Below are 21,061 nucleotides of genomic sequence, written 5' to 3' on the forward strand. Positions count from 1 at the left end.
ATTCCAGTATCACTGGTCATTTCCCTTCTGGGCTGCCAGCTCTTTGTTGATGTCTATTGGTAGTGCTCACCTTTAAATGAAATTGTATTTTTCCTAGTTGTATGATGTTTTCTTTAAATCAGTGATCTAACTCTGATATGGATAGGATTATAGTATGCTACTGTGGTCTAGAGGAGTCAAGGATGTATTTCCTTTCTGGAGAACAAGACTGTACACACAATAATAACTTTTTCATCATAATGTATCTCACACAAATGTAGTGTCAATTTCATAGAAAGTTTAGAATCTAAAGTTTAGAATTTAACAGAATTTTTCTGCTTGTTTTAATGAGCCACAAATGAGAAATAATGAATATAAAACTACAGAAAGCCTTTGCTATTCCCACTGATAACTGCACGCTCTAAGGGTTAATCGCTGTACTAACCCAAAAAGATGGGCCATGTGATATGTTTTTAATTAGTATTCACAAGTTACAGTGATTTATGGTATGTCAAAAATCACATAAAGTAATTTTATGAAACTTGCATGTGGGATATTCATCACTGGTGCATATGTGCATATAGTGTGTACTGCATACGCGTTTGATCATCTAATTTTCCATATGGTTGCATGGGTGGAGACTTCCCTTGATAGAGGACTTATCAATCCAAGGTTATTAAGGATAAGAAGAGAACACAGACTTAATTACTCAGTCTGACACTGTGTGAAACCATCTGATATGACCTTCTCTTTGAACCAGCTTAACTTGCTAAGACTGGATGATGAGACTGGACTTCAGTGGATCCTCTGAGGAAAGGGGGCAGCAATGTGTTGCTGTCAAAGCTGCAGAGGAACATTGAGATACATTGTGATCCCACAGCAGAACATCAGGCATGTGTGTATGATGTACCAGTTCTAAACTGTTCTGTAGGTGGATGTCCTTGCCTCCAGTGTCTCTCTTGCTTAAAGAAATCACTCTTTCCTGTTTATAGGTTTCTTCCCACTCCTGTGGGGTGCACTTTGCCCAAAGAGTGGATGCCCACAGGGGGCAGAGTGAAAAAAAAAAGGTGTTGGCTATATTCGCCCAGTGAATCATAGGGGCTTGGTATCCGGGGGTGTCCCCTTACATGCCATATAAGGGCCCCAAGGTCTAGAGTGCTATCGCTTTCTGCAGTGGGGGGCTATTCTTAGGCTGTCTGTCCAGGCCATCCGCGCAGGCAAGATCTCTTCTCTTTCTGTTTTCCAACTCTTTTTCTGACTTATTTTGTTCATGTAAACAAGGGTGTGGTTAATATATCAGTCATGTTAATGTTGGCGTATTAGAAGGGGTGGGGTTTCTTTACATTAGGATAGATTACTTGTCTTGTGTCCGGTGCTGACAGCGATTTTGTTGACTGGCTGTGCTTCGCCTCGCTCACTCCTGCAATATCGCTGTCCATTGTTGTTGTTATTGTGTTTTAGAGGCTCCTCGGCGCCTGCCCGTCCCCGGGTGTTCGTCCCCACTCCAGGGTGAAGAGCTACAAAGAAACAAAGGAGTTACTTGACCCAAAACTCTCCACAAAATGAGCAATTACACAATAACTTTGAATGGACCTGCACCATGGGGCTTCAGACTGCAGGGAGGCAAAGACTTCAACATGCCCCTTACAATCTCAAGGGTAAGCCAATCATGTAAAATATGCAATATGTACTCTAACGATACTTAAACACTTGTTTTAACTATTATAATCTACCAACAATGTATTATACCTTGAGTTATCTATGTACAAACTACAGTTTTCGTCCATTTAGATGACAAAATGCCACTCTCCAGTGTTTATGCATTTCACAGATTTTAACTTGTACCGATCAATTAACCACAATTTACTGGATCTATATCCATATGTAGTGATTACATAACCCTGCTTTGCAGCTGCTGTTGTGTCTGTTATTGTCTTGGACCATCCCAGTATTATCTAACCAGTTTTGGCCTGGTGAGAAGTGCCATGATGTATTTACAGTGAGCTCTATGAATAGCAATAGTTGAGGCAGCCTTTGAGAAAACGAATGTGTGCATGTGTGGCAGTGGTTAAGTGAAGTGAAAAGTGAGAAGCCCAGATACGTGCGGTCGAGCACATTACACAGGCCTCCCTGATGGACACAGTATTTGGTTTTTATCTGTGTGTCTTCTTTTAGGGCCTTGTGTTTCATCAGCTTGTCTGGCCAAATAGCATGTGCTTTATTCATCTGCCAGCCTTCATTTGCATTTGAGAGGGTATGCCTAATCTAAACAAGGGCCTATCTGATCATGTGTGAAGCTGATCTAAGCTGCAGAAAAACACCTCTGTTGCCTTGACAGCACCTAAACGCTTAATGGCCTCGTGTCATGGTTAGGTCACTCGCTTAGAAGTGTATATTTTCTCTCCTTGCTGTTAGTATGTTCTGAAGGCTTGTTGTGACTTTTATGCCATGTTTCGCAGAAAGACATTTGAGTTCTCATTACTCACAGATGACGGACTACATTTTAGCTCAGGGCTCTTGAGCATAACTGCTAAAATAGCATCTGTTTTCCAAGAAACCAGATACTGATGGAAATGGGAGTTTTAGTATCCAGTGTTATCTGGTTGAAAGCTGGCCAAGCTGAACTAGTGCAGAGCTGAACTGAACAGGTAAATAGAAACTGGCATCTGGCCTCTATACTCTTGTTTTGGTTTTGTTCTGCATTGCAGAGCCTATATGACAGTATGAAAGGATACAGCATGTCATGAATGACATTCTGGACAGTGTCAAACAGTCAAACAAGAGCAGTGAGATGGTTTCCCCTCCCCCTTGACATTCTTCATGCTGAATTCTTGATATTCTTGATACTCAACCAGATGACAGATAAAGGTTTCATTGTCAACTGCTTGTAATTTCAGCTTTTATCTTTTATATTCAGTACCTAATGTCATTTTTCCATGAACAACTTATCTTACTGACCAAGTATACCACAAACTGTATTTAGGACTGTGATTAATCATTTTAACTTGATTACTTGATTAAATAAAACATAACTGATTTTTTAAAACCTGGTTACTATTATATTTTTCAGGAAAATAATTGGAAGATTACGCGATGACTAGTATAAATAATAATAACAGCAGTAATTTTACTATGTGTTGTTTCAGACATTCACCTCCATGCTAAAGTATGTGGTCTGAATAAAACCACGAGAGGCTGAATGAGAACCTAGTGTTCTACCACATGATGATTTTCTATCTGCTGCACAAGGAAATCTCTCACCTTACATAATCAGTTGCAGGCAGTGCACTGCAGTTATTACACTGTGGACACTGAGAGTGGAAACATATTGGATCCTACTTTAAAAAAAGGGTCAATCATTACTTCTGTCATTTTGAAATAAAAGTCCAGCCTAAGGCATTAGCCTGATGGTTTTAGCACTTAGTTCAAACAGCGTCACTGAATGTCCTGTATGATGTCAGTTTTGGATTGCTATTAGTTTTCCAATCTGGCTAGTTTGTGTTTACTTTGAGACCACAGTCAACTCTTCTGATTGATGCCTCCATCAATAAGTAAAGCCTTCCCTACACGTTTTTCAATCGACTCCAGTGGATTTAAATGGTTGCAATGTGTGTGAAGCTGGATCAGCCGCAGTTGTGCATCAGATGGCAGCTTCGAGATGAGTGATTAGTGTTCTGTGCTCAGAGAGATGAGAGTGTACAAACAGGAGAGTCTGCCTACTGCAATCAGCATAAAAAGATGAAACCTGAGATTTCACTGAAGGTTTCTGAACAATCGGTGCTGAATCACTATCTTAGCCCTGAAGACTGATTTCCAATGGACTCCAGCTGATTAGTATAGGTCATTGCATTGGTCTGCAATATCTGGTAATACTGTTGTATTCCCATTTCCAGTTGTAAAAGGTCCATTTTAAATAAGTTATTTTAATGATGTTAAAAAACCAATGCATTTAAATATACAAAACAAATGCATTTACATATATCTATTCAGTCAGCCTACAGCAGTTTAGCCCCCACCCATTCATATTTAATAAGAAGTGCTACAGCTCAGATTACCTTTTGAACCAGTCACAATACATGGCTGCCAAATTAGCAAATATATATAGACATTTTTTGTTTGTTTGTTTGTTTGTTTTTGGACAGCTATAATATATATCAGTCTTAAAGGCACAGTAATACCTGTTTAAAGAGAAGTTGGAAAATCATGGTCATGTAAAATGAATTTTGATTAAAGTGGCCTTCAGGGAGAATATTATATACAAGATACATGTAGAATATGTCCAATTAATAAAAATCTATGACACAAACAAATAAGGTCTTGTTGCCAACACAAATGAGACGAAATCTGTCTAAATAAGTTGAATAAATGAAATGAAATTTGAATAAATATGGCAATGTCTCTGGGTAACCACTGGGTCCATGTGTAAGGCAAAAAAGAAGAACCATAGATCAAGATACGTCTGTAGGATTCGAGATGATGTACAATGTTTGTTGACAAATGGATTTGCACCTGGGAAATGACCTTTGGAAATGTCATTCTTAAAACATTCTCCCTGCTTTCTATTTTACAGCTTTCTGTTTTTCATTATAACTATGATCCACTTTTAATTAAGATGTGCCAATAGCCTTTATATGACAGACATTATAAACAGTCATAGTACATAAAAGACTTTGACAGTCATGTAAAGTTCTTTAGTTTAATTGCTTTGACTTTTGCTCAGAGGCAAAAAGACATAGGTTTCCTGTAACAATAGTTCTGGCTTTCATTCACCCTGCCATTCAAGTTTGGTTTGCTGGACACATGGTGACTAACATTAGACAAAGGTCAGGCCAGCACAGGCTGATTTGGTGTCCATAAATATGCATGGCACACCGACAATAGTTTGTCCTGGATAACTGATGGTTACACCTGTGCAAGATCAGTCTCTTTTCAGACAGGCTTCAGAAAGACTGGACTGAGTAACCATTTCAGATGAACACATTTTCACTGATGCAGTGTTTTAGTGTGTGTGCGTGTGCGTGTGTGTGTGTGTGTGTGTGTGTGTGTGTGTGTGTGTGTGTGAAATGGATTTGGGGTAAAATGAAACTTGGATTATGATAAGAAGCCTGGCCACAACAGTAACTTTCAGCCACAGGACTGATAAGAGCTTTGACAGATTCCCCCTCAGTAATGAAGTATTTAGAAACAGAAGAGTGGAGATTTTGTCAGGGAACTGCTAGCACTGGACAGCTCAGTGAAAAAACCCTCTGATACCAGAAGAGGTGCTAGTATTAAATGTCTTCTTAAAGAGAACCAATTTCAATCGTTATCTCGCACTTTATTATTGAGAACTGTATTAAAGTGCAGCACTGTAAAGTGCCAATATACTCTGAAAAAAGGACATTATAGATCAGATGGATAAAATGAACTATTCCTGCAAGATTGCTATTCAAGACACTGGCTATTTATTGAAATATACAGTATAAAACTAGATTATTTTGCATCAACATAATCGGTTGAGCCTTTCCTATTTACAGCATTCCCTGCATGTGAACGGTTACATTGTCACCATGTCAGTGTCTCTTCTTAATACTTCTTAATGCTCTGTCACGTTAGGGGTAAGTTGTGGGTGGCTGGGGTCAGGGCCATACCAGCATGGTGGCATGCTGCGCAGAGGCTTCTGTGAATGTTTGGACAGTTGTAACTAGCAAACAGCTCTTTCACACAGGATAATTACAGCACAGGATAATTGAGTGCTGTATGAATATAACACCTTATACAGGTCATGTGAACTCTTACAGCGGTCACCACATCAGCACTCCAAACTTTACATTTAGGCAAGTCGCTCCCAAAGTGCTGTACGCTAATTAAAGCTGACATTTAGCTGCCCATAACCGTATCTCACTGTTCGCTCAAATTTACAGCACTTTGCTGCTTCTATTATATGCTTATGTAAAATATAAATATTAATCGACACTGAGTGAAGTTGTCTTAGCATTTAATATGTGACAGGGTAGTGTGGAGAGGAACTAATTCATAAATCCCTCAACTGTTAAGATATTTGGGCCAGCAGTAAAGCCTTCTCAAATCCCACCATGGTGTCAACATTTTATATATTGCTTGTAGCAGTTAATTGGTTTTCACATCTGTTTTGGTCAGATAGGCAACTAAATGAAAAACAAAGAATGATATTCCTGAGTAGAGAGAAGCAATTCAGTCTATTTACAGCACATTCCCCCTTATGACCCCATCCAGCATATAAATGATGAATACATTTCCTTTAAATATGAGTACAGTATTTGCACATTTGCTAATTTACTGTTTATCATTATTAAAATTTCATATAATGATCCAAATGAGGAAAAAAATATCATGAGGTTATGAGAACGAGAGAGGAGGAAGAGTGTGAAGCTCATTCTGTTCCCCACAGTGAATCTAACAGAGTGTCAGAGCGTTCTCCCAACCAATAGGCATCTCCACAGAGCACTCAGAGTTATAAGGCCAGAGCTGTTCAGCCTTGATTCCTGAGGGGAATTTTATGAAAGTAGCATGGAGGGACTTTTGACATGTGACAGTGCCCAGAGCCCACAGGCAAACACTTCAGCCAGCTAAAGCTTAGATACCCATTAATGCTTGTGAACTTGGGAGTGCATCTCAAATTATCTGAATATGGCATCAGTATGAGTGCAATTGATTCCGATTAGATTACATTACATAAGCCTCATTGTCCAAGATGTCTCTCCTTAATGAAACAACTTTACTGACTGGTGGTGGGAGCTCTTCCTAAGTTTGGACTCACACAGTGCCACTACTCCACAAGACCTACGTACATGCTCAGAAACATGCAAGCTATATAGTTCAACTCAATACATATAGCCTATATAGTTTCATACAATTATACCAAAAAAGTGGACTGTCATACATTCAGTGGTATTATATATTAAAACAAAAAAAAATCATATTTTAGATTCTTATATTTTACATAACTTGTCACTTTGACAGTTTTATCAGCTTTAATTAGCCCTATCCTAGTCCTATCCTTCTATCCTTCTACCTATGAGCTTGATGCCTTGGACTGTAAACATTGACATATGCTTTGAAACTGTGCAGGAGTTGAATGTCTTGTTTCCTACTAGTCAAGGAAGACTAAAAGCATGGGAAAGCATGACATTTGTTTAGATAAAATCTTAGTCCACTGAAAACATCAGCTGAATTTGCTTTGGTAGGTGGGGGACTGGGAGGTGGAGGGTGCCACTAAATGATGCACCTCCATGATGAGTGTATATATGGTTCTATGGTGAGCATAGCATTATCTTTCAACAGCATCAAGGCTCTTCGCAATACTAAGTGGACAGTCTCTGGAAATGACAACGCAAAAGGCTTTTGGCCCAGAGAGGTAGCGTTGTTGATGACGTTCCACTATCCCAAAACCAGTTAAAAAATTCGAACAAACAAAAAAATAGATTGAAACAAAACAGCATGATTATTGTTAAAAAAAAAAAAAACCTTGCAGGCTTGTATGTATGTCTCCAAAATGTTAACTTTATAACTTTAACTTCTCATTTGTTAATGTAACTTAAAAAAAAGTTAAAATTCAAAAGTCAAAATTAAGCATTCTCTTCATCCATTCATTATGAAATCCTCACACAGTAGGCACAAAGATCAGCTGGTCCTTTCAGATCTTGTAAAAAAAGAGAGAAAAAATGAAAAAAAAACCAAAAAACAAAACTGGACATTTTTTTATCCGATAGCAAGGATAAAATATTGTACATCTGAGTGCGCTTTGTGGCTACAATGATCAGTTGCTGGAGAAATCATAACATTCTCCCTTTAATGAAACACGTTGATTGCTGACATGTTTGTTGGGTGCTGGTCTTCCTGAGAGAGTATGTTGAGTAATGGCAGCAGGTGGGAGAGTAATGTAGCAGGGGCCTCAGCCCAAAGGCTCAGATGGAGGGAGGCTGGTGCCGTCAACAACACTCTTTATTTTTAACCTTTAATGAGCTGCCTGTAAGCCAAGCTACCAACCCAAAGCAAGATGAAGTTTCGCTCGCTGTTCAAATCTGAAGATTTGGAAAGTCTCTTAATTCAGGTGTGATAGGAATAAATGCCATCCTTGGCATATGTAGAGAAAATGAAATTAAGCCATAGAAACCACATAGAGAACTACTTCTCCCAATGTTCAACAAGCTTTATTCAACAAAAAATGCAAAGCAAAAAACTGGAACTGTGGTACATGTACAGCTTACTCTTTAACTTTAAAAGCTTTCTAAACACCTGAAGTTGTGTGTTTAAGTCAAAACTGAGAAATACTGATGTTTTCCTGCTCTTCTAAAACACTTTTGTTGTTAGAATTGCTGAACTCAAAGATCAGTTTACTGTTTCACATCTTCTGTCTATATGTGTTTGTATAACAGTTTTATGTTTACTGCTTTATGCACTTATGATCTTTACGTTGCATTACATGTATAAAAAGGTGCTATACAAATAAGGCTGTTGTCACTGATTGATAATATCCTGAATGATACAGTTTGTGGTATTTGCAGCCAAAGTAGTTATATAACAGATGCTTGTGGTGTATGTCCACAGATCACACCGGGCAGCAAGGCGGCCAATGGAAACCTGACCCAAGGTGACATCATCATGGCCATCGATGGGGTCAGCACTGAGGGCATGACCCACCTGGATGCTCAGAACAAGATCAAAATAGCAATCAACAAACTGAGCCTCAGCATGCAAAAGTAAATAATATGCACACATTCAGTAAGACCCACCCCCCCTCTCTCTATCAGTCTCTCTCTATCCATCTCTCAAACTCCCTTTCTCACTCACTGAGTCTCTCTCCATCCTCTCGCTGTTTTATGGTTCAGCCACTGTGTAGATGTTCAACAGAGACACCAGCAATCCATCATATACACTTTTATTAAAAATATTTCATACTGCTGGGGGAAATCAAGCATTTAAAAGTGTTACACAATTAAAAACCTCCCCATGAGGGATAAAGGTAGTCACAGTTGAGCTGGCGTTCAGCCGGAATGAAAGATAGCACACATGCTTTTCTGAAATGCCATTGTAATTCAGAGACATGTCCATGAGAAATCACCATCACATCCCATAGCCTTACCTGCTGCTAGTATGTATACATTTAAAACAATGAGATTTAGGGGGGAAAGAGAAGGGAAACAAGCATTTTTCAGCTTTTTAATCAGTACATGGACCCTCTGTCAGCTCTGACCAAAGGAGATTAAGCACTTCCATGGAGCAGTCTGAGCTTCTGTAGAAGGAGAAGAAGTGTTGCTCTCTTAAATACCACTGCTTGCCTGTGACATTTCCCTCTGGCTCTCTGGCTGGGTTTCTACTAGCTCAGCCTAAGCTGCTCTTCCTTACTGCTACTCTTGTGCTGAATGATTCTTAGGGACATAAATCGCAGCCTCAGCACTAGAAAGTCCTCTCTTTTATTGATTTTCCAGGTAGTCCCTGCCTTCATGATTGTCCAGATAAAAGCTCCCACATTTGGACGGACGCAAAGAGAGATAAATATAGCAAAGCATCTGCATTTTTCATTAGATGGGTAGTTTCATCACCTACTAATCAATCAGTCAGATCAAAGTGTATAGCTAGTGAGTTTTTAATCACTTATCACATTAAATCTGCTCTTTTGGTCACATGGGACTACAAATTTGATCATGATAACAGTACAAAATACAAGTAAACAAGCAAATCTAAATGGGTGCTGTTAGATGTCAACCATCTATCCAAAATACAACCACACCAACTTTCATCACTTTAGACCAATCAGAACAAGTTGTGTGTTTCCTGATCATACTAAATTTAGTTGTTGGACATGAATGAGTTAACTCACTGGCAACATAACCATATATGACTGACCTTAACATGAGTTGAGACATAAGTCGCATGCTCAAATAAGATCCATAACATGACAGCTTCTGAGCATTTTTACAGTCATGTGTGAATGGCACACATTAGACCAAGCAGGTTTCTGACAGGCGTTTAGGTGAGACTGAGATTTATTCCATTTTAGGGAGCTGTATAGGGAATATGTCCTCCAAAGGCAGTTCAGATCTTCTTCAGCAAGATTAATTTAACAAGACTTTTTCACGCCTCACAAACACAGCCTGCCCTCTCCTTCTTTCTCTGCAACCTTTCCCCTCCCTGATCAAAGCCTCCTAGGAAAAGATGGATATATTTGGCCAGTTAGTCTGTGTTAGTCGATCCCTTTTCCTTGTGCATATTCAATGCTTGATGATAGGTTCTGAAAATGCAGAATGCCTGTTACTTTAACAGCCTCACTGGTGTTGCTGTATGCAGATTTGTTAGTGTCAGTGTTTTCAGCTAATTGTTCTGACTCTTATAATGACAAAGGAAAATGGTACATGACTCAATAACTATCTATCTATCTATCTATCTATCTATCTATCTATCTGTCTGTCTGTCTGTCTGTCTGTCTGTCTATCTGTCTATCTTTTGTTCTAGCTATCTGTCTGTCTGTCGGTCCGTTGAGCAATCAATTAATCAATCGTTTCCAACACAGTTTTAAAGCAAAACTACCTGAGAAAAAAAGAAGAAAAAAGTGAAAAGATCATACTGACAGTATATATGTTTAGGAAAATTTGAATAATAAACTGGATAATCTACTAGACTACAATTAGAATAATCAGTAACTAAAACATATCTATATCAGAGGGAGGGGTCTGATTATTACTTGAGACTAGGGCAAAGGTCACAGTGGATTTGCTATGGTAGTTTGAAGTGAACAGCTTTTTAAATGCAAGAAGGCATTTGTGAAGTGACCCTCCTAACCTCCCATCTCCTTTCAAAAGACTGGATGAGACCAGTCACAATAGCCACAATCCAGAGTCAAGGTGTATGTTTGGCTTCATAAACTGTTGAAGGACACGATTCCTGAAAGGAAAACCATTAAAAGTCAATCCTCTGCCTTGAGAAAAACCTGTTAACTGTGAGCTGAACTGAGTTATCCATGAATGCTTTTGTTGCAAAACAACCTTGCTGTTGTATTTCTTTGCTTTTGGCTGGACAAAATGAAAACAGCACCTTTGTTGGAAGAATCCTTGGCGCCAGCTTACATAAAGCTTACCTTGTAATTTCTTTGTGTGCTGAAGGATACATTTTGCGACAGTTCTGAAAAGCTATTATGTTCCTAATTAAATGTGTTATAATGAGGTACATAGCCTAAGAGTAAATTACGATTACTGATTTTATATATATGTATATAAAATCTTATATATATATATATATAAAATCAGTAATGAGATAAGATAAGCAGTATGTATAGAAAAACATTCCATAATAGAACTAAAACTGTCATTTATTTTGTCTGTTGGAAAAGTACGTTCACCCCTGGCTTCAGTAACTGGTACTGACCCATTTGGAAGAAACAACTTTATGTAGGCATATATATCATTCAGTTCTAAATATAATGCACAGTATTTGTACAAGCATTTAAATCCACTGAGCTTGCATATGACTGCCTTGACTGTTTTGGTCCTGTCAGGTCAAGACGTCCAGCCCCTGTGCCCACAGCTACACCAAGAGTGGACTCACCCATGCCAGTTATTCCTCATCAGAAGGTAACGTCCCACTCACTCACACTGAAATGCTAACCCCTGTGCAGCAATCTTGTTGTACCATGTCCATCAATGAAAGTGTATGACACTGTACAGTCTGCTCTCAAGATATGAGCATGTGTTTACAGTCAGTATTGAAATGTTAAGGGCAAGATTATTTGCTGAACTTTTCAGAGAGAATACTGCACTTGCTTCAGGCAAGTAATTTCATCTAAGCTACATAATAAGCCATGGGAGTTCCCCAGCTCAGAGAAGGGTTACCGGTTGAAATGGGAATATGTAATATGCTGTCAGATGCACTTTTTTTCTTGGTTGAATGCTGGCTCCCTCTAAAGGGCCTTGCTGGTGATGCAATATCAGATAAAAGCACAAACTCTTTCCTAGGTGTAGCTACAAGGCTATCCTGTCAGAACTGCAGAACTGTCTCACTGGTTCATGATTTTTTTCTAATGTTTTCCTTTCTCCTTCAGTGCCTTTCACTCAGCAGCTATGTTCTCTTTCAATTGTGCTTTTATACTGTATGTTACCCATTATTTTATTAATCACTAAGGAATCTGTGGAAGAAGAGGAAGATGAAGCTCCTGTGAAAAGATTTGGCATTCGATTGGCCAAAAAACCCTCCAAAAAGTCACTCATTCCAGAAAACAAGGTGGAACCAGCTCCAAAAGCTGAAGAACAATCAGAGGTCACATCTACTCCCCTACCAGCTATCAGTACACCTGCTAAAACACCTTCGTCTGTGTACATGTTCCCTGTGAGTGGGGTAAAAATCACTCCCAGTCAGAGGTGGCAGTATAACTCTCCTATAGGCCTGTACTCTGCACAGACTGTGCAGGAGCTGGCCCTACAGCAGGGTGCCTTAGATGGCATGACATTCTTAGGGTAGGTAATGTTACAAGATTCAACCCAAGTATCTTTACCCGACCAACTATCACCCATCTTAATCTACCCAGTTTCCATTGCTAACAGCAAAAATGGTCCCCTTTGTAAAACCATCCCTCTTCTTATCCCCTTTGAATGAATGGGGAATTCCATTTATTCTTAAAATATTCCTGCATAATGAATTTGTTGAGATGTAAACAAAGTTATAAAAAATGGACTCCGACTCCTTTACACTGGTGGTGATAGGAACCAGGGTTCACAATGTTTGCAATGCAAATATATCCATTTTATCTAAGGAAACTATAAAAAAATGACCAGTGAATTTACATGTGTCTACTGATTTTGTAGATGTAATGTTGATAATGATAAAAAAGTAATATATCTGGAAATGTTTTTTTTCTTTGGGAATTATTTCCCCTCACAGCACCCTACATGTAACTCTTTGACCTGTATGCATTTGAAAAATGAAAAACCTTATCTCAAAACAATGTCTCATGCATTAGGCAGTGTATTTGTAACCATAATATGTAATAACTTTCTGTGTTGTAGCTTTTAGAGGCGCTCTGGTTCCTATCACCACCCTGTGAAGTTTTCCTAGAACAGAACATTTCACATCAAACCACTGAATAACTTTCTTTACATCTTAATCATATTATTGTACAGAAATGTTCACAATATCAGGGTTTTGTAAGTTTCAGGAGTTATTCATGTCAAAACAGCACGTTCCAACTATAAAATGTATATAAACAAATAGATGTGAGCAAACCAAAAAGGTTTTCTTAGCTGGGTTTAAAAGTAACAAATTAAGCTCATAACCAACCACTATGACTGCCCTTGTTGTTTGAATCCACAATTCAGCCACCGATAACACTTTACTAACACTACATAAGGGGGGGTGTTGGCTGGCCTTACCTGCACACCCCCAGTGTCCTGTTCAACAGGACTGTGGCAAAGAATACTCAGAACATTCCGTAATTACCTCTGCACATTCCATTCTCACATGCTAGTGCTCAGCTGGGAATGTGCTCAGTGGGCAAGCACTCTTGGTTTACCTGGCCCTCTTCCTGCTGACCGTAATCCGAACAGGCCCCTTAGTGAAGCCATTTCTGCATGTACAACTCTTAGCTCTTTTCCAAATGACCACATATGCCAGTTATTTTGATCCCATCAGGGCTGCGTCGCCTCTCGTTATATTGCCATGCTTGACGTGCTTCAGGTTGTAGATTATACCACGATCTGTCCTTAATGATGAGAGATGATGTTCCCTTTTGCAAATGTGAGTGCAATCCAGCTTTGCCAATGGACATTAGTCCAACTTAGTGGAACATTTCCTCATGAAGTTGGAAGCCAATGTCCATCTGTGTTCTGACAGCCTGGTGGTACTCAGTGCAAAGGTGTGTCTATTCTGGGCGGTCTCGAAACGTGAGGGCACATTCACATGTGACCCAGACCTGGCACAAAGGCAAACCCTGTGCCATGAGGGATGTGCTCATCATGACTGTACAGAGGAGTGACCTACCCTGAGGATCTGGAATGTCACAGCTCTTGTTACAGTGTATCCCAAATCATGTCTTACTGCAGTTATCCCATCATATATTCCACTTTCTATTTGCAGGGCAGAGGAACGGAAATCCTACCAGCAACACCACATGCCCTGTTGAAGTGTCCATGTGCACATTAAGTTTTGCTTTCCTTTTTTCAGATTCAGTCTTTATACATTTGATGATATATAATGTGTTTTGTCTACACTTTAAACCCAACAGATCACAGTGTTTAGTTGGGCTGTTAACCTAATCGTTAATAAATTGCATAAAGCTTGACTATAACATAATTATAACATCAACATCAACAAATGACCCTGAGGTTAAAATGGAGTTCCACCAAATTTAAAAAATTTCGATATAACTCAATACTTAAGATGTAAACGAACTCATTCACAGTGGTTTAATGTAAAGTGGTTAATTGTAGAGAAATTTAACGAATCAGATGTCTTCACAGTGGTGTTGACAGGAACCAGGACTTGCAATGTCTACAATGCAAATATAGCCATTTTATTTACTGTCCAAAACCAAACGTCAATGAGTTTTTATATGTAATGTTGATAATGATAAAAGAAGGGTAGTGAATTTTTTGGGGGACTATTTTGCCTTACAATGCTCCACATGTTCCTCTCCACCTTGAACAGATTTTAAAAATATGTTTCAGGCCACAACTTTATCAAAACTAAAGTAAACCAGTGTTTCTATGAATTTCGAACATCGCCACTGTGAACAATTCTGGCTCATCTCTCTAGAATAGAGCATTTTAAATCAAACCAATCAGAATGACTTTGTTTACATCTTAATGATTGAATTAAGCTAAAATTTTGAAAATTTGATGGAATTTCCCTTACACATATCTTCATGAACAATGATGTGATTATTTTTAAGCTTTGAACAATCAGTTCTCAATTAGGGGAACAGCTGAACTAAACACTGTGATGCGTTTGAGAAAGGATCCTTTTTTAAATTTTCAAAAGATAAAGTTACCATTTCAGATATTTATAGATTTTATATATATACAGGTTTATATGTAGGTTTAATTATGACAGTGACGATATGTAAATCTAGCTTGGTTCTAGGAGATGGCTCAGCTCTTCATGTTCCTGGCTATGCTGCTGAAGCCCAACTCCTGTTCCAGTCAATCACTCTGTAGGCAAACTGGAATGTCACTCTTATGAGACAAGCGCACCAATAATAACCATTATTTCCATCATGTGACAAGAGAAAACGCCATTTGAATATTTATGGGTCCTGTCGTGTGGTCAGATAATTGTTGCGCTTCTTCCTGGGGACAAGAAATAAAAAAGTGAACTCACATTTTATTCTTTCTTTCATTAGCTCACTCGTTGCTGGAGGGAATTCTATTCTATGACCACAGTACTAGAGAAAAGCTAACACTGATTCTTCTGTCTCTCTTTGTCTATGTCTTATTTCTTTGCCCCAGGTCATTGCCAACACAGCTGCCAAGTCAGTACAATTCCTGAGTGTACTATCTTCAAAGTTTGTGTGTTTGTGTATGTGTATGTGTGCGTACATTTGTGTATGTGCGTTCACAAGCATGGTTCCATGGCCTTGAATCATTTGAAGGGTCTTTATTTGCTTGTTCTCTAATGCATTGGGAAATACAGAGGATAAGTCCTTTTTGAGAATTCTGAATGTTGTACAGAAATAACTACGTGGATGTTTACATTGCATATTTGCTTGAGGCTCGCAATGTGCAATGTGGTGAAATATTGCATGTTATTTTCTCTCCACATGCAGTATCAAAAACTGAAGGATGCTCTTAAAAGCTACTCGTACAGTAAAAGCATAAAGCATGTGCATTAATTATACAGTAAATGTAAAGCTGTGTTTTTTGTGTAACTTTATCAGCATCCCTCTACTAGGGTGAAACTGACCATGATTGATCTGCATGCTACATTTGCCTTTACTTTAGTTTGTACTGTTGTGTGTTGTGGTTTCTTTGCTGTCAACTAGCTAATTAGCATAAAAGTCAGTCAGTGTTGACTGAGTGGATCATTATAGTTGCGTTATTCCTATGCAGTAAATTAACAAATATCTGGATTTAATGAGGTTAGATTCTAAAGGTAAGTCGACACTCAGTCTGCTACTATAAACATCACGCTCTTTCTGTCCATATCTTCCAACCATCCCCACCCACCTGTGAACCCAAACCTGGACACGTCCCCTCCCCTGCCTCCTGCTCACTGCCTACCTGATCAATGACAGCCAAGAGTACATCCCCAGCTTCAATCCTATTGCACTGAAGGACTCTGCTCTGTCCACTCACAAGCCCATAGAAGTGAAGGGCCCTGGTGGCAAGGCCACAATCATCCACGCCCAGTACAACACTCCTATCAGCATGTACTCACAGGACGCCATCATGGACGCCATCGCCGGCCAGGCTCAGGCAAGAGGCAGCGACTTGAGGTGAGCTTCTTCAGCCAAAGCTGTTCGGCCCCTACTTCTTAAACAGCCCTAGTACTCGGATAGGATTGCTGTTCCTGCTAGAAGAAAACAGCATAGCTGATCACCATTAAAACCATCATATGGTGTGTTTAGGATGCTGATATGCTGGTCAACCCACATAAGCATGCTGGGTGACCAGCTAAACCAGCACCAGATTAACATAAATCAGGTTAGACCAGCATAGAATTCACCCTGGTCTGTGCTGTCTTTTTTAGCAGGGGTAACAGGCACAAAAAGGCAGAGAAAAGGCACGAGAACATCACAATGTGATTAATTTTTTCATTTCTTGTCAGTTCAGTATATTCAAATTCACTTGTGGGTCAATGATTAACTAAATACTGAGTTGTCTCTGCTATTAGAGATAGAAGAAAATATTTAATTAGTGTGAAAATTTGATTCTGGGTCAAACACCATTATTTGGTCTGTTTTGAGTCAACACACCACTGGAAAATGCAAATGTTTTCCCAGCTTTGTACACAAGAGGGCATCATTGATCATTGATTCTCTTCAGCCCCATGACCACCAATATGTTGATCCATGTACAATCTTAAAAATAAAGATGCCAACCGTTTTTTTTTAATGAGCATTGAATAACCACTTTCCAACCGAACTTTCGTCTACACTCTTAGAAATAAAGTGTAGACAAAACGCAGTAACTGGGGTTCAATTCACTTCAGAGTGTGTTCCTAGATTTTCACACTAGGCGGCAGCATTGATCAACTCTAACATTACCACCAGTACTGTTAACTTTTGCACCACACACATATAAAAGTACTCAGCCTTGCAGTGAATTTGTCTCCAGTTTGAAAGACCCAGAGAACAACTGAGTAAAAGTGAGATTGGGGTAGAGTCAATGTTCAGCCTCCCATGCTGTTGTGTGTGTGTGCGTCAACCTCATCTTTCCTTTCCTTTCCTCTCCCTCCAAATGTGTCACTCCATTCACCATCCACTCCAACCAACCAACCAACCAACCAACAAACCAACCACACTATATTCCTCATCCTTGCTCCACCCTACTTGTCCCCTCCCCCTGTGTGACATGGCCCCGTATTGCCCCTCCCCATCTCGGTTCATCATGTGGCTGTCAGTGGTGAGGACGCTACTTCCGGATCTCCTTTGGCGTAAGTAAACACTGTCTATCCAGAACCATCTCATATGCTCGGCTTTGTCTTCTCATCTCGAGTGTGCATTCATCGTTATCAATGGTTGGTTGCAAAAACACCCAGGCATACCCTCCCCTTGTTTTTTTTTCTACTTATATTATAGAATAATAATCAATAATCTTAGAATAACCAAGAATAATGAATACCTTCAAAGAACTTATGAGATGCCCGGAAATATCTGCAGTGAACACTGTGTTCAGACTCCTGTGCAGACTATAAAGGAATGTTCTGAGTACATCTGTGCCTTGATATACTGTAACATCTAACATGTCACAAAAAGTTGACTGAATACATGCTTTGGGCTTTTATGATCATTATGCACACTGGAATAGAGTTCATTATACGATTGCTTATGGAATTGCTATAAAAAAGAGAAAAAAAGTAGAGAGTTATTTATCTTATAGAAAAGCGTTCATGGATGAATTACTATATATTTATGGTAAATAACACGTTTTACATTAACAAATGTTCGTTTGATCTGTCAATTTCCCTCTCTTTCTGTTTTGGGGACAGTACACTCCCCATCAAAGATCCTCTGGTGGACAGCGCCTCTCCAGTCTACCAAGCTGTGATAAAATCAGGGGACAAGGAGAACGAAATCTCTGATTGGGCTCGCCGTGCGGCCAACCTGCAGTCCAAGTCCTTCCGCATCCTCGCCCACATCACAGGGACCGAGTACCGTAAGTAGAGTCTGTCTTCCTTCACGATGCTTGAATGTTTGGACTAGCATTTGATGGCATATGATTATGAAATTATGTCATCCTGCATATGCTCAGTCAGCACGGACTTATTTATCTTCTGTTGCTTTCAGTGCAAGACCCAGACGAGGAGGCTCTCAGGAAATCAAGGTATTCTAAACTGCTTTATCACTATATTATGTATATCAAGAGACAGATGGGCCCAACGTGGTTGAAAGCACACTTTGGGTCTAGTTTTAAATAACCTTAAACTTAATATTCCTCGTTTTCTCCACTCCACTTTTCTTTGCACAGGGAGAGGTTTGAATCCGAAGTAAAAGGCCCACGATTTGCCAAATTGAAAAATTGGCACCACGGCCTGTCTGCACAGATCTTGAATGTCCAGGAGTAAGCACTACTGAAGACTGACAGATGCGGGTTACTAAGGCAACAATCAACCAGGAGAAGAAGGAGAAGGCAGCACAAAAAAGAGGTTGTAAGCGGAAGAGTATTGTAGTGACTGCATTGTGAGTTAAAGCAGTAGTTTAGTGCATAAGAGAATATGAAAAAAAGCTCTCCTTAGTGTTTCATGTTCATGTGTCAGTATGTCTAATGTATCTTCCTGCCCATAAGATAAGACAGTGCTCTTTTCTTTTTGTTTCTTTTCTTTTGTTTTGGCTGTTTATCCTAAATTAAAATTAACTGTTGATGTACAAAGACGAAACCTTAGAGAAACGTAAAAACGTGTATACTATGCAATGCACCGCCGTATCTCATGCAAACATATATTAATCGAATGTACTGTTATTAATGTGAATAAAACATTATTTCTTTTATCCAAATCAACACTGTAGGTGTTGTCAGAGTGACACTGTTTGATTTTATGAATTCAGTGTGGCTGCCTGTGTGTCTCCCTCCCTGATAAGAGGCAGTAGAACTTGCATAAATATGGACATGTATGGACTTAATATTGCTAAAGAATTGCAGGGCCCCTCAGAATGACTGGCAACTTTTGTATAGACCAGAAAAAAAAACATGATAAATAAAAATTTAACAAAGGTTCACCTTTATAAGTCGGGCAATGGCTGTGAAATAGTTTCACATGAATCTCACCTGAGGGCAAACAACTAGAGCTGCGATGAGCAGCAAACACAAGCATAATTTGGTACCACTCACAGTGAGGAGGACAGTTTAAATGGCAAAATGTTCTCCAAGGTTCTCTTGGCTGCATCCTGGGGTCACCAAAATTATAGATGCCACCTTAATGCCAAGAGAAGCTTGCCAGAAGAAAGCTGCTCTCATAAAGGTAAGTGACTGGCATTGGCTGGACATAAAAAGAACTTGATTGGAAACTGGTCCCTTGGTCAATTAAGACAAAAGGTTGAGCTGAGAGCTTTTTTGGACCTCTCGATGTGTTTGGTGTAATAAGAATGAAGGTCTTGCAGAAAAGAATTTAAGTATGTGTGAGTATATTTGGGTCATTCTACAGAAACGTACACTTTTTTAACCATCCATAGGAGTCACTAGTGTTACAAATCCTCATTGGTGTTACACATAAGAAAGGAAACATCAGAGATAGTAACACCAGTGACATTTTGTGATGGCTGCTACAGAGCATCAAACCACATGTTTTCAATCATGGAATATCCACCAAAATATGTAATTGAATCCATTTATATTCTATTTTTTCACAATTACCTAAGAATAAAGTAGGTCTCACCAGTGATGTCAACTAAAAGTTTCATGTGAAATCATAGCTAAAACATTTCAGATAACTGAAAAGACACAGTGGACCATGTGCTTTTCTTCATAGATCTTCAGAAATAGGGAAAAGGAGGTCAAGTGATGTCATCAGTGTGACTTTTATTTCAAAATAAAAGATTTTTTGTTACGCAGTAACACCAGTGACACGACTATGCAACTTTCAATATATATTTTATAATATTTATTTGGCATTTGTTTTCTTTATGTCATTTAATTCATATACATATTTCATAGTCATGTATAGATTATTGCAGTTCAAATTGAGGAAAAAACATGGTTTTTACGTCAAAATATGGCTCTCACCCTTTACGCATGACTGTGAGGATGAGCACTTCTGTGGTGCCTGGAATATATATAATTGATTTAAAAACCAATATTGCTAAATTGATTGTTAATGAAGGTGTAATTGTTCAAATAACCTATTGTTTTATTTTAAAATATGAATAAATTGTAACCCTAACATGTTTTTCAAGTGTAATATATCTGTAAACGCTATGGACACAAAAATGGATGTTTCTGTAGAATGACTCATTTACAGAGAAGCACAATATGGTTGTCAGAGACTGGAATTGACGTGATGCCACCTCATAAATAGAATGGAATTAATTGTGAAGTATGGTGGTGAGTGTGTAATGCTGTGTGTCTGCTTTTCTTCCTAAGGGCCTGAGAATCTTGCTTATTACTCATCATTGCAGACATGAAATTCCAGGAGATTGTAGATCTTAAACTGTCTGCCACTGTCAGGAAGCTTAGATATGATCATGGTTTGATCTTCCAGACAATGATCCAAATCCATACAAAAATGGTTCACTGACCACAGAATCAAGGTTCTGCAGTGGTCATCCCAATTCCAGGACCTAAACCTCACTGAAAATCTGTGAGCTGATCTGAAGAGGAGAGTGGGCACTAATGTCACAAGTGGGAACTAATGACCCTGAATGTTATGGAGACATTTTGCATGTGGTGTCAGATCTCAGTTAGAAGCAGTTATAGGTACACTG

At 39.0% G+C, this 21,061-nt stretch overlaps 1 protein-coding gene across 1 annotated transcript; it reads left to right on the forward strand.

Annotated features, from left to right (window-relative positions):
- The first annotated feature begins 1,081 nt into the window (after positions 1–1,081).
- On the forward strand, positions 1,082–19,149 carry ldb3b (LIM domain binding 3b). The gene is made up of 10 exons (XM_036572397.1): positions 1,082–1,196; positions 1,441–1,637; positions 8,548–8,699; positions 11,492–11,567; positions 15,432–15,454; positions 16,217–16,417; positions 17,545–17,577; positions 18,133–18,299; positions 18,431–18,467; positions 18,612–19,149. The coding sequence occupies exons 2-10, from the start codon at positions 1,542–1,544 to the stop codon at positions 18,706–18,708; spliced, it is 882 nt and encodes a 293-aa protein (XP_036428290.1). The 5' UTR covers positions 1,082–1,196; positions 1,441–1,541; the 3' UTR covers positions 18,709–19,149.
- The last annotated feature ends 1,912 nt before the right edge of the window (positions 19,150–21,061 follow it).

The sequence above is a fragment of the Colossoma macropomum genome, unplaced genomic scaffold (genome assembly GCF_904425465.1).
Source record: "Colossoma macropomum unplaced genomic scaffold, Colossoma_macropomum, whole genome shotgun sequence".
Taxonomy (NCBI): Eukaryota; Metazoa; Chordata; class Actinopteri; order Characiformes; family Serrasalmidae; genus Colossoma; species Colossoma macropomum.

Bases quoted from the DNA above. Each gene is read 5' to 3' on its own strand.
- ldb3b (XM_036572397.1), top strand. From the start codon at position 1,542: ATGAGCAATTACACAATAACTTTGAATGGACCTGCACCATGGGGCTTC. The intron at 11,568-15,431 runs GTAACGTCCCAC...TCTTTGCCCCAG, and splicing joins CAGTTATTCCTCATCAGAAG to GTCATTGCCAACACAGCTGC. The intron at 16,418-17,544 runs GTGAGCTTCTTC...TGTGGCTGTCAG, and splicing joins GCAAGAGGCAGCGACTTGAG to TGGTGAGGACGCTACTTCCG.